Source organism: Moschus berezovskii, chromosome 1, assembly GCF_049115385.1.
Source record: "Moschus berezovskii isolate FMDL1 chromosome 1, NW_MosBer_1.0, whole genome shotgun sequence".
NCBI classification, from domain to species: Eukaryota; Metazoa; Chordata; class Mammalia; order Artiodactyla; family Moschidae; genus Moschus; species Moschus berezovskii.
Window position 1 is genome coordinate 163,435,558 of NC_142460.1, and position 13,303 is coordinate 163,448,860.

Here is a 13,303-nt window from a genome sequence, read left to right on the forward strand (position 1 = left end):
CTGGAATCAATTGAAGCCAGCAAGTTGCAGGCAGGTATCTTGACTAGTGCTGGACCAAGGAGACAGGCAGCCACATGTATCTCAGGTCTGAGGACTGGCTGCATTCCCTTCTGTAACATCTGCCTTGTCAAAGTCAAGGACCCACGCAGACGCTGCTCAGGGTCTTAGCAGTCCAGTTCAGTTCAGTGGCTCAGCTGTGTCTGATTCTTTGCGACCCCATGGCCTGCAGCACACCAGGCTTTCCTGTCCATCACCAACTCCCGGAGTTTCCTCAAACTCATGTCCATTGAGTCGGTGATGCCACCCAACCATCTCATCCTCTATCATCCCCTTCTCCTCCTGCCTTCAATCTTTCCCAGCATCAGTGTCTTTTCCAAGGAGCCAGTTCTTCGCATCAGTTGGCCAAAGTATTGGTGTTTCTGGTTAGCAGTCCAGACCTGAGCAAAAGGATCTTCGCTGCCAGGCTGAATGGGCAGATTCCAGGGTCAAAGCCAAGTCTTCTCCAGCACTGGTGAGGCTCTCACACCCACAGGAATAGCTGTGTAGAGGGGGGATGCCCTCCTCTGAGGAGTCACAGTGTGACTCTCCAAGTCCATGACCCCAACTGCTCACTTCTTCCCGCCGGAGATAAGTACCTGGGGCGCAGGCAGGCTGGCAGATTTGGGGTTGGAGAAGGAGAAGCAGAAAATGTTCAACTCTGAAAGCTGCGATTGTGCTACGAAGGGCAGGTGCCTCCTGAGTAAACCAGGGGGGTGCTGGGTGGCTAGCATCAGGATTTTCAGAACTGCTCTTCCTTCCAAAAACAAACCTTCTGCTTGCTCACATTGAAAGTGCACTTTCCACGTATCTAAACCCCGTACCCCTTGGAATTATGAAGAGTGACAAATCTGTGATGATCTCTGTGCTTCCTACTTAGACTATCTTGTCATCTGTCGTTTCTTTCCCTCCCTGGCGGGGCTTGGAGCCCTGACCCAGCCTGCCTTTCCCCTTTGCTCCACTAGGTGGCCCTGGGAGCTCTCAGATATCTGCCAGGCGTTCAGACAGGTGAATGAATCTCATTGGCTCAGAGGAAGCATGATGCCACCGGGCAGCCCTTTTTAAGAGAAAAGCCAGAACGGGGAGCAGCGACCCCTGAGCAGTGCTCTCCGTGTGGCCGGTGGGGATACGGAGCTGCCCGTTGTTACAGCATCATGAGTGAGGTGAGTGGGGCTTCCACTTTGGGAGGGAAACCTGGGGGTGAGACGGACGGGGCAAAGTCACACTCAGAAAATGTGAAGGGCTTCCGAGTTGTGAGAGCATGTCGACCCTGGAGCTATTTACCTGGAAGACTGACTCTGTTCCTATCTGGGTTTGCATGGCAAGTGCAAAAATTGGTTAAGTTGCAACTTTTACAAATTCAAAAGGAAAGGGATTCATTGTTTGCTCCTGATTGAACTGTGAGTTGGACAGTGCTTTGGGATTGAGACCTCAGGAGAGAAGGCTGGGTGAGTGTTTTTAGTCTCTTGCAAAGATTTGTCCTCTTGCGGTGTGTGGGTCTTCATGTGTCTTCCTTGGTGGGTACCTTTCAGAATGTGAGCAGGCTGGCCATCTGGTGAAAGTCAGCCTCGGAAGAGAAGCAAGGGAAGGATTGCATTGCATGGTCCTGTGGAAACCTTGCCTGTGCAAACTACATCTGCAGTTAATCAGAGTAAAAACCAGGAGAGAAATGCAAGCCCAATGAACCACGAAAAATCTGTGTGTTTGGGTGTGGGTCTAAGATGGGAGAGATCTGGGAGAAGAGGGGCTACAGTGTTCAGCTGAAAGTCACTCTGCTGCATCTGTTTACGGAGGAGAGAGTTTGTTGGGGGGCAAACAGAATGCTCACTGTATTTTTATAAAGATTGTATTCTCTGTCTTTACAAAAAGGCAGATTTGGGGTTGTGTAGCATCACCCTCTAATTTGCACTTGGTAACCAAGACAAATCCACTTTCATTTCTTTTTCGTTGGCACTTAAATCGTTGCTTTTTAGATCTTTTATTTTGTCTGTCTTCTTTTTTTTAACAGACGGGTGAACCTTTTTTTGGAAATCTACAGTAAAATTAACAACTTCAAAAATAAAATGCCTCTTTCCTGCTTTCATATGTCTAATGGGTGACTTTTGATATAAAGGATTGCCTGCAATGCAGGAGACCTGGGTTTGATCCCCGGGTTGGGAAGATCCCCCGGAGAAGGGAATGGCAACCCACTCCAGTATTTCTTGCCTGGAAAATTCCATGGACAGAGGAGTCTGGTGGGCTACAATCTATGGGGTCACAAAGAGTCGGACATGACTGAATGGCTTACATATATATGTATATATATATATACAGTAAAATTAACAACTTCAGCAATAAAATGCCTCTTTCCTGATTTCGTTTCTCTGATGGGTGACTTTTGATACAAGCATGACAGGAAGACAGAGTAGGCAAAGCGTTACGAGATTTAGGAACTGGGTTTGGGATGGAGCCAAGGGCAAGGAGGAGGGCAAGTATGGATGGCGGGGGAAGGCAGGGGAAGGCAGGGTTATTCCAGCAGCAACAAGGGTGACTGCCATGGCAGCTCCTGTTTGCCCAGCATCCTTAGAACCAAGCGGGGTATCGAGTGTCTTATATGAACTTCCTTACAACCCCGTGAATTAGAATAGGATTACCATGTGCGTGCTAAGTTGCTTCAGTCGTGTCTGACTCTGTGTGACACTATGGACTTCAGCCTTCCAGGCTCCTCTGTCCATGAGATTCTCCAGGCAAGAATATTGGAGTGGGTTGCCGTGCTCTCTTCCAGGGGATCTTCCCAACCGAAGGTCTTATGTCTCCCGCGTTGGCAGGGGAATCCTTCACCACTAGCACCATCTGGGAATAAGTGGGTGCTGTTATGATTCCCAACTGACGGATGAGGAAACTGAGGCACGGATCAAGGTCATTTGGCTCAAAGCCACCAGCTCCTGAAGGGTAGAGTCAGGACTCGGGTGGGTCTTGATGTCCAAACGGCACGTGGAATTTCCTGGTCCATGTGAATGATGGGTGCCAGAGAAGGAGAAAGAGGTGGAGGGTGGCGGTGAGGGTGGGGGGCGAGGCCAGGAAACTGGGCCTCCTGTTCCTGAATGCTCACTTGAGGGGCTTTCTGCAGACTCAACGGAGATTCCAGAAGCTTCTCTGTTTGCACCAGCTCACCTTGCTTGTGAGTAGCAGGAACAACTGTGTGGAGTGGGATTTTTATATACAACTTAATAGGTTCATGTAGAAGGGCTTGGAAATCTGTGCAGCCCAGGGGCCTCCCTGTGTTCGATCAGGTTGGCTAAAGGGGACTCTTCAGGAGTGGGGAACTTCCTGCTTATTCTCCCTCTCTGGCTGTCACCCCATCTTCAGCAGAGTCTCCTTGCCCAGCATCTGGAGCTTTCTAGAATGCCTCAGCTTGGCAGTGTTCACTTAACTGTGGGTCCTCGGGGAGACAGCAAGTATCCCAGAGCTCACCCATCATTAGGATCACAACCTCATTTCTGCTGAACCTGTAATTAGGGCAGTTCTGCAACCACGGCCCTGCCCCCCAGCATCCATCAGATGCTTTGCCGGGCTCTTCCAAGAACTCTGCCTCTTTCCTTTAATGTTGGTAAACTCCCGCAGTGGCTCACACCTTGAACTCCCTTTGCTGCCACCCGCCTCAAATCCAGCTTCACCCACCTTCCTCCTTCCCACACGGGTTCCCTGCTCAGGTCACGTGCAGCCTGGTCCTCTGGTGGCCAGCTCCCTGGCTCATCTCCCAGTTTCTTGGGAGTGTTCTCCTTGGAGAGTGGGAATTGGTCCTTTGACTCAAACTTAAATCTACTTAAAATGTTTAATAAAGTTGAACAGAAGCTCCTTTCTGGGTAGAGGACTGGATCTCCCCTCCCTTCTCCTGACGCTTTTCTTTAGTTAGATGAATCCCATGTGGCTTCCGGTTTTAATAACTCTCAGGCGGGTGTGGATTTCAGATGATCATTTACTTACCCATGTAACTAATTACCCCAGAGAGCCAAAGCAGTGGATTTTCTCCGACTTTCTTATGACTTTGGGTTTTATTTGAGTCTGATGGGCACCTCATTCCTGCTCCAGATGTTCGGGTTTATCTCCTGCTCTAGAAATTCTGAGGTTCACAGCTGGGCTGGGAGGAGAGGCTCCCCAATGGCTAAATGCTCCCCGGAGTGGGCTGTCTGAGTTCTTGCAGCCTTTCGTGAGGGGATTGAGCCTGCAGCTTGCTTCAAATTGAGTGACTTTAGGACAACACAACATCTTCTTTTTCCCTTTTGACAACGTTTTATGGGGGAAATGGCATGTGATTGAAAAGAGCAGCTCATGTGTAGCAAGGCAAATAAAGTCCAAATTTAGGGCAACGTGACAGAGTGGAGGTGGCTGGTGGGGGTGTCTAATTTGCATTTCGGTATTAAAGTGTGTCAGAGGTGCCTGGAGCAATTTACGAGATGAGCTGCAAGATCACTTAGCAGGGATCAAGATGCAGGCTTAGGTACATTTGCTGTATCAGAAATCCTAACCACCATGGCTCAAGTTTACAAAATGCATTCTCATCTTTTCTCACCAGATTTCCCACACAGGGAGAAGAAAAAAGCTCCCTTTGTTTAGTGACCTAATAATACCATTTGAAATAAGTTCCGCCAATAATGACAGTCAGTCCCATTTTCTCATTCAGGTGTCTTTTTAAGTTGCTTTTTCAAAAGAAGTGATTTAGTAGAGTTGGGAGCAAGAATATAACACATAACGGCACGTGTTTGGAGAGTGGCTTTGCAAAATGACACGTACTTTTTGTGAGTCGGTGGGGTGTTCCCCATTGCATAATCCTTGACAGCTGTGAATTAGACTTGAAACCCTTTTGGGAAAGTGTTCTCCTGACCCTTCCCTGTTGCTGTTCATGGTCTCTTTTCTAGCATCGGCTTCGATGGGATGTTGCAATTTGGTGCCAGGTTTCTGGGCCTTTCTCCCATCCAGACACTGGCGATGACAAAAGGACTGCACCTGTCCAGGGCAGGTTTGACACAATGAGGAATTAAAGGGCAAATCTTTAGGCCCTCATGTGTATCCCAGGTGGCACTGGTGGTAAAGAACCTTCGTGTCAATGCAGGAGACGTAAAAGAAGCAGGTTCGAGCCCTGAGTTGGGAAGATCCCCTGGAGAAGGAAATGGTAAACCGCTCCAGTATTCTTGCCTGGAAAATCCCATGGACAGAGGAGCCTGGAAGGCTACAGTCCTTGGGGTCACAAAGAGTTGGACATGACAGTACAGACACACACAGTGTATCCTTAGCGCTGAATCAGAAGCTCCTTGCTGATAACACTAAATCTCTGAAGCAAGAAGCAAGCAATGAACTGCATTGTTTTGGAAAGATACTGCAAGGGGGAAGCTATGCCACTTATATCGGAGGTAGAGAGGATGGACAATACATGACTTTGTTTTTCAAAGGTAGCCACTGGTTTAAAATTTGCATATGACACTGGTTTAGGGTTTACCTAACCAGCATTCAGGGTAATCCTTTGGAGAGAGAAATAGTAAGATGAAACAGGTTTAAAGTGAAAATTAGCGTAGTTGTGTGTTTCCTGTGATGTCATAGTAAGCTGAAACAGTTGCCAATGCATAATAGGTTTGCAAGGAACTATATAGTTTAGACCAGTTAGGCGCAGATACTGAGGATACCCGCATAAAATGTGGATTTTGCAACTGGCCTCAAAGGCTTAGCAAGAAAAGGTCAAATGAAAATTCAACTTCTTAGGCAATCTTAACCTCATTTGGGGATGGCCCTGCAGCTGAGATACAGGAAGACCCAGCAAGATGCATCTGGTTTTGCTGGATCATAGAATGATAGATGTTCTAACTGAGGACATTAGGTCTAGAAAGCCTCCAGTTACAACTTGGGTCTGAGGTTCAACATTTCCTAAGTAGGAAGAGGCCAGTGAAGCAAGAAAGTGTGTTTGTTCGGCTGATGATGGTAATGGATTGCTCTAAGATTGATTTTCCCAATCCTGCATTTCATTAACGGACGCTGTGGGATTAAGAAGTCTCATTGTTTCTCTCTCTTGAATTCTAAGAATGACAGGATGCAAGATGTATGATATTTTTTAGAAAGAAAAATTGAATAAATGACTCACAATTAGAGGTTTAGTGGAATAATGTGATCAAGATGAAGAGGAAACATGGGCTTTTGTAATGGAAAGTGCCTTGAATTTATGATGAACACGTTCTCTGCGTTATTTTTAAAAATTCTAGTTTCTGCTCTCAGAGCTCTGTGAGAAGTGTTTTCAGAGGTGGAAGGCATTCACAGTTTGTTTGGGGTCTTTCTGTTCTTGGTTCACTGGGCACACTGGACTATTTGAACATCTGAATAACATCATGAACCCAAGCTTGGGGCTTTCCATTAATTTAGAATGACTTTCTAGAAAAGGCTTCAGAGTGGGGAGTAGAAAGATTTTAGGGGATGCATATGCACAGGTTTGTATTGTATTTGATTGATATTTTATAAAACAGTGCATTAAAGATCATGCTGTTAAAGTGTTATCTTAATCTGTCTGGGCTGCTGCAATAAAATACCACAGACTGAGTGGTTTCTAAAAAGTAGAAACTTATTGCTCACAGTGCTGGAGGCTGGTAGTCTGAGATCAGGGTGTCGGCATCCTCAGGTGATGGGTCTCTGCTGGATTGCAGATTTCCCACTGTATCCTCACCTGTTGGAAGGGGCAAGGGAGTCCTCTGGGGTCTTTTTGATAAAGGCACTAATTCCATTTATGGGCTTCCCAGGTGGCTCAGCAGGAAAAGAATCCACTTGCAATGCAGGCAAGAATACTGGGGTGGGTTGCCATGGTCCTTAGAGCATCCCTATTATACTGGGCTGTTTAAATATGGCTGTTAAATCCTTGGGCTTCCCACGTGGCATGAGAGATAAAGAATCTGCCTGTCAATGCAGGAGACACAGGAGATGTGCGTTGGGATGATCCTCTGGAGAAGGAAATGGCAACGCATTCCAGTATTCCTGTCTGGAAAATCCCGTGGACAGAGGAACTTGGCAGGCTATAGTCCATGGGGTTGCAAAGAATCAGACACGGCTTAGCAACTAAACAACAAACAATGACAAAATCTCAAAATCTCATTCATGAGGGCTCCAACCTCACAATCTAATCACCTCCTAATGCCATCACCTTTGGGTGTTATGATTTCAACATTAGAATTTTGACGGAACACAAACATCCAGACCATAGCTAGTATGGGCTGCATTTTATGTATTGGGATTATCCTACCTGGACTGTGAACTTTCTGATGTCATCCACAGACCCAGCTCCTGGTTTGGCACTTGGGGCTGTTTAGTTACTGGATGAATCAGATCAAATGGCTTTTGGGGGTGTGGATTTGTCAGTTATTGTAACCAACAGACCAGCACCCTCTTTTCTAACTGTTGAGATTTGTGGTCTGGGTAGATTTGGAGAGAAAAATTTCTATCTTTTGTTCTTTACCCTCAGGTTTGAAACCTGTGTTTGCCATTTAAATCCTTTTAAATTGGAAATGGGTGCATTGTTACACATGTCAAATAAACACTTTCATGGCTGGCAAAGAAAATGAGAAAAAATCAGAAGAATCTCAATGGAAAGAACTCTTGACATTTGGGAAAATGTCAAAGAAAATAGGGAGCTGAGGGAAGAATGGAGAATTCTAATATCCTTCAGTTTGGGGCTTTTCTCCATTGAGACTATTTTGCTTCAGATAAGTTCTGTGAAATTCAGACAAAAGCGATGATAGTCCAAGGTGGCAGAGCTCACTTCTTGAAAAAGGCCCATTGTATTGAAATAGAAAATCAATTTGACAGTTGGGGGTTAAGGGTGAATAAGAAATAATCCAAAATGATCTTTAGTAAGTTAGCTCCATACGCCCAATCATAGTCAAACCGTAAATTCTGGAATATTATTGAAGGCACAATATAGAATACAGAAAGCAAGCTGTCTATTTAAATACTATGATTAACACTTAAAATGAAGCCCCAGTGTTAATACTAAATAAACAAATAGTTCAATTATAGTTGCATATTCATGCCATAATAGTTAACAGAGTGCCAATGTTAATATACATTAAAACAAATATTTTAATTATAATTGTGTATTTAAATTTTTCAGATTACATTGTATTTGAAATAGGAATATAGGACAATTCATATGCAAAAGACATCAATTCAGATTTGTTCTCTTGGAAGCTGAACATTGAATTGTGAATCCGGGACACTGTGCAGTCTATGGGGTCTGCATCCATTTTGGTATATTCCCTACTCATAAACTGCTTACCATTCTTCCAGTCTTTGGAATGAAGTGAGGTATAAATAATGAATGGCAAAATGCTGTTCATTTGATTTAATATAGGTGCCTTTTGTGTATGGATACATGAATGTATCAGGTGGCACTGTGGTAAAGAGTCCACCTGCCAGTGCAGGAGACGCAAAGGACATGGGTTCAGTCCTGGGTTGGGAAGATCCCCTGGAATGGGAAATGGCACTCCACTCCAGTACTCTAGTCTGGAAAATCCCATGGACAGAGAAGCCTTGCAGGCTACAGCCCATGGGGTCACAAGGAGTCGGACACGAATGAACACACACATGAGACTGTTGTATAGCTCATGGTTCTATGTCATAAGCCAAACAAGCTTGCCACACCCATCAAAGGTCCAGACCTATAAACCAGCATCTCTTTCAGGGCTCTTTTACATGAACAATGAGTTCCCCATTACAGGCATCAATCTGCTTGAATGTCATTTGTGCCCTGCAAATAGCCCTAAATCTATGCTTCAGAATCTCACTGAAATACTTCTCATTCATTTCTGAAAGGGAAATGCATGGCCATATTTATAACACTGTCCATGGAAAAATCAATCACCCACTAAATGCCATTATTTTATATTTTACTCTCAAGCTGCCGCTTTATAAATAAAAGGAAGACAAGTTAGAATCATAAAACAGGAAGGTAATCATCCACAGATTGAAAATGGCCTTGTAAGACATCTAAGGGGAAGAAGCCAAGAAGTATGAAATTTTCAAATGGGGCCATTTTCATACCATAATGGAACTATAACAGAGAACAGGGGGTCCTTTGCTTTGAGTGGTTTTCCCTCTCCAGTTTGAGGACAATGGTGGGTTTTCCAAGACTTAAATATGTCAAGTCATCCATACTGCAATCTTTCATCCAATGGCCTGGAATGTCTTCTGCATGTTAGCTTTTTTTTAATACTTGTTTATGATGATTTGACAGGTGAGTTTGTATCTGGGTTGACCAGAGACTATGCTTTTCCAGCTATTACAATCCAAAGCTGCTGTGGAATGACTCAGCAAAAGAAATGGTCATCTGCTCCCGTAATACTACACCTGTGCCATGGCCAAAGTTCTAATGAAGTGACTAGCTACTTTGTTGTTGTTTTTGGTTATCTATTTTAAATATAGAAGTATGTACATGTCAATCCAAAACTCCCAATTTATTCTTCCTCCAACCCTATCCTTTTGGTAACCATTCAGTTCAATTCAGTTGCTCAGTCGTGTCTGACTCTATGTGACCCCTGGAGCTTGCTCAAATTCATGTCCGTCGAGTCAGTGATGCCATCCAACCATCTCATCTTCTGTCATCCCCTTCTCCTGACTTCAATCTTTCTTAGCATCAGAGTCTTTTCCAATTATTCAGTTCTTTGCATCAGGTGGTCAAAGTATTGGAGCTTCAGCTTCAACATCAGTCCTTCCAATGAATATTCAGGACTGATTTCCTTTAGGATTGACTGGTTTGATCTCCTTGCAGTCCAAGAGACTCTCAAGAGTCTTTTCAGTAACCATAAGTTCATATTATATTTTAATTTTATGCAATGCTTGAGAAGAGGACACCAGAGATCGACAATAGACTACCCATTAACATTGATCTTAACCAAACAGGGAGTAAAGATAAAGAAATAATTTATTTCTTATTCTCAAGATCTTTTTTGAAAAATTTTTTAGCCAATCACTTTTCTGTACACCATGTGGCTAAGTTACAATGTTTAAAAACTACTTTATAAATAACACTTATTTTAAGATTCTTAGGTATCAGTTCATTTCAGTTGTTCATTCGTGTCCGACTCTTTGTGACCCCGTGAACCGCAGCACTCCAGGCCTCCCTGTCCATCATCAACTCCTGGAGTTGACTCAAACTCATATCCATTGAGTCAGTGATGCCACCCAACCATTTCATCCTCTTTTTCCCCTTCTCCTCCTGCTTTCAATCTTTCCCAGCATCAGGGTCTTTTCAAATGAGTCAGCTCTTTGCATCAGGTGGCCAAAGTATTGGAGTTTCAGCTTCAACGTCAGTCCCTCCAATGAACACCCAGGACTGATCTCTTTTAGGATGGACTGGTTGGATCTCCTTGTAGTACAAGGGACTCTCAAGCATCTTCTCCAACACCACAGTTCAAAAGCATCAATTCTTCTGTGCTCAGCTTTCTTTAAAGTCCAACTCTCACATCCATACATAACTACTGGAAAAACCATAGCTTTAACTAGACAAACCTTTTCTTCCAAGGAGCAAGTGTCTTTTAATTTCATGGCTGCAGTCACCATCTGCAGTGATTTGGGAGCCCCCAAAATTAAAGTCAGCCACTGTTTCCAACGTTTCTCTGTCTATTTGCCATGAAGTGATGGGACCGGATGCCATGATCTTAGTTTTCTGAGTGTTGAGCTTTAAGCCAACTTTTTCACTCTCCTCTTTCACTTTCATCAAAAGGCTCTTTAGTTCTTCTTCACTTTCTGCCATAAGGATGGTGTCATCTGCATATCTGAGGTTATTCATATTTCTCCCGGCAATCTTGATTCCAGTTTGTGCTTCCTTCAGCCCAGCATTCCTCATGATGTACTCTGCATATAAGTTAAATAAGCAGGGTCACAATATACAGCCTTGATGTACTCCTTTCCTGATTTGGAACCAGTCTGTTGTTCCGTGTCCAGTTCTAACTGTTGCTTCCTGACCCATCATTTCCTTATTAAGTAGTATTCACTGTTTCCTTGATGCTCCCTCATGGTCTAGTGGTCAGGATTTGGCTCTCCCACTGCTGCTGCCAGGGTTTGATTCCTGGTCAAGGAAAACTTTCTTCCTGGGCTTCCCAGGTGGCACTAGTGATAAAGAACCCACTGCCAGTGCAGGAGACATAAGAGACATGGGTTCAGTCCCTGGGTTGGGAAGATCCTCTGGAGAAGGAAGTGGGCACCCGACTTCAGTATTCTTGCCTGGAGAATCCCATGGACAGAGGAGCCTGGAGGGCTACAGGCGATAGGATTGCAAAGAGTTGGATATGACTGAAGAGACTTAGCAGGCACTGTTTAATTATGAGTTGTTAGGAAATTATCACTTTATTTTCTTGAGCATGGCAAGATGGCTAATTGTACATAGGCTTTTCTTTTTCACATTTCCCCACACATGTTTGAGGAGCAAAAGAATCCCTGAGGCCATAAATTGGTCAAATTGTGAGCCCGAGAACATCCAAAATGGTGGTCTCCTCATGGCTCAGAGGTTAACGCGTCTGCCTCCAATGCGGGAGACCCGGGTTTGATCCCTGGGTCGGGAAGATCCCCTGGAGAAGGAAATGGTAACCCACTCCAGTATTCTTGCCTGGAGAATTCCATGGATGGAGAAGCCTGGTAGGCTACAGTCCACGGGGTCGCAAAGAGTCAGACACGACTGAGCGACTGAACAGAACAGAACAGACTGCAAGTACACAGGTGTTGATACAAGCCTTCCTACATCCAAGATGGAGGAGCATGTTGAGCCCTCTTTGAGAATCTCTTATTTCATGTGTTTCAAAGAGCTGTAGATGGAAATGCCACAAGCAAAACTTCAAACCATTATGCTATAGGAACCCCTTCCTGAAACAATTCAGGGTGGTTTTGAAATGACTCTGTTCTCTCCCTAGTGAAACTATTGCTATCCTGCCCTTTCTTTTCTTTGACTTTTCCACCATTAGCTGTTGGTCTTCTAATAATAACCATCCAAAAGTGTTTAAAGTAACATTCAAAGCTTATCAACTTCTGGGAAACCATCTCTGCAGTCCTCCTGTGGATCCATGACAGACCAATGGAATGGTGTCCATGGCGACCGTGGGTATCCATCCTCAAGGAGAGTAGTCGTCAAAGATTTTGACAGTGTATCCTCTTAGGAAAAAAGTTGGAGCAGGAATTCGCAATAATTTTTTATTTACTTATTTTATAATAATTTTTCCAGTATTCTTGCCTGAGAAATTCCATGGACAGAGGAGCCTGGTGGGCTAAGGTCCTTGGGGTCGCAAGAGTCAGACATGACTGAGTGAATTTCACTTCACTTAACGCATGCTTATGTGCTCATATAGTATGTGTAGCTATAAAACATACAAAAATAAACCTTAAAATGAACAAGAATATGATGAGATAAACTAGATATTTTGTTAATTGTAATGGATGGCTTTATTAACCCTAATCAAGATTTCCAAGCACCATATATACTTGTGAGAGGTAATTGCTGGTGGAAAGTATAAAAATCTTTAACTCAAATAGTGTTGTTAACTGTACTTCTTTTGAGCTGAATTTGTTGATTGTGTTTTTAAGCTCGTGTTGGTGCTTGTGAAGATATTATGATAGAAGAATGGTTAGGTAGCAATTTCACTGTTGCCTTTTGCTGGCAGTATCAATATTATCTTCAATCTGTGAAGATTTTATGTGGGAACTTTTTTATTCCTGTAGAGAATACATATCATAAAATTTACCATCTTACTCATTTTCAAGTGTATAATTCAGCATTGTTGTCTATATACATTGTTGTGAAGCAGTTCTCCGACTTTCTCATCTTATAAAATTGAAATTCTATCCTTTAAACATCTCCCCCGTCCCCTCCCTCTCTCCCCTGTTAACCAGCTTTCTGCTTTCTGTCTCAATGAATTTGACTACTTTAAGCACCACACAGAAGTGTAATTATACAATGTTTGTCTTTTTGTGACAGGCTTGTTTTACTTATCATCATGTCCTCAAGTTCCGCTATGTTGTATCGTGACTATGCAGGAATTTTTAAAGACACTTACCCACTATGGGGAAATTCAGTTCAGTTCAGTTCAGTTCAGTCGCTCAGTCGTGTCCGACTCTTTACGACCCCATGAATTGTAGCACGCCAGGCCTCCCTGTCCATCACCAACTCCCAGAGTTTACTCAAACTCATGTCCATTGAGTCGGTGATGCCATCCAGCCACCTCATTCTCTGTTGTCCCCTTCTCCTCCTGCCCCGAATCCCTCCCAACAT

At 43.9% G+C, this 13,303-nt stretch overlaps 1 protein-coding gene across 2 annotated transcripts in view; it reads left to right on the forward strand.

The window, feature by feature from the left end:
* The first annotated feature begins 1,093 nt into the window (after window positions 1–1,093).
* The window catches only part of PCP4 (Purkinje cell protein 4), a 70,449-nt gene continuing 58,239 nt past the window's right edge, over window positions 1,094–13,303 (forward strand). Inside the window, exon 1 of one of the 2 annotated variants that reach the window (XM_088840784.1) lies at window positions 1,094–1,199. Coding sequence is in view for 1 of the 2 variants with exons in the window: in XM_088840787.1 (XP_088696913.1) it covers window positions 1,191–1,199 (9 nt within the window). In the remaining variant the exon portion in view is untranslated. The remainder of the gene's footprint in view (window positions 1,200–13,303) is intronic. The other variant, XM_088840787.1, reaches the window with a different exon arrangement.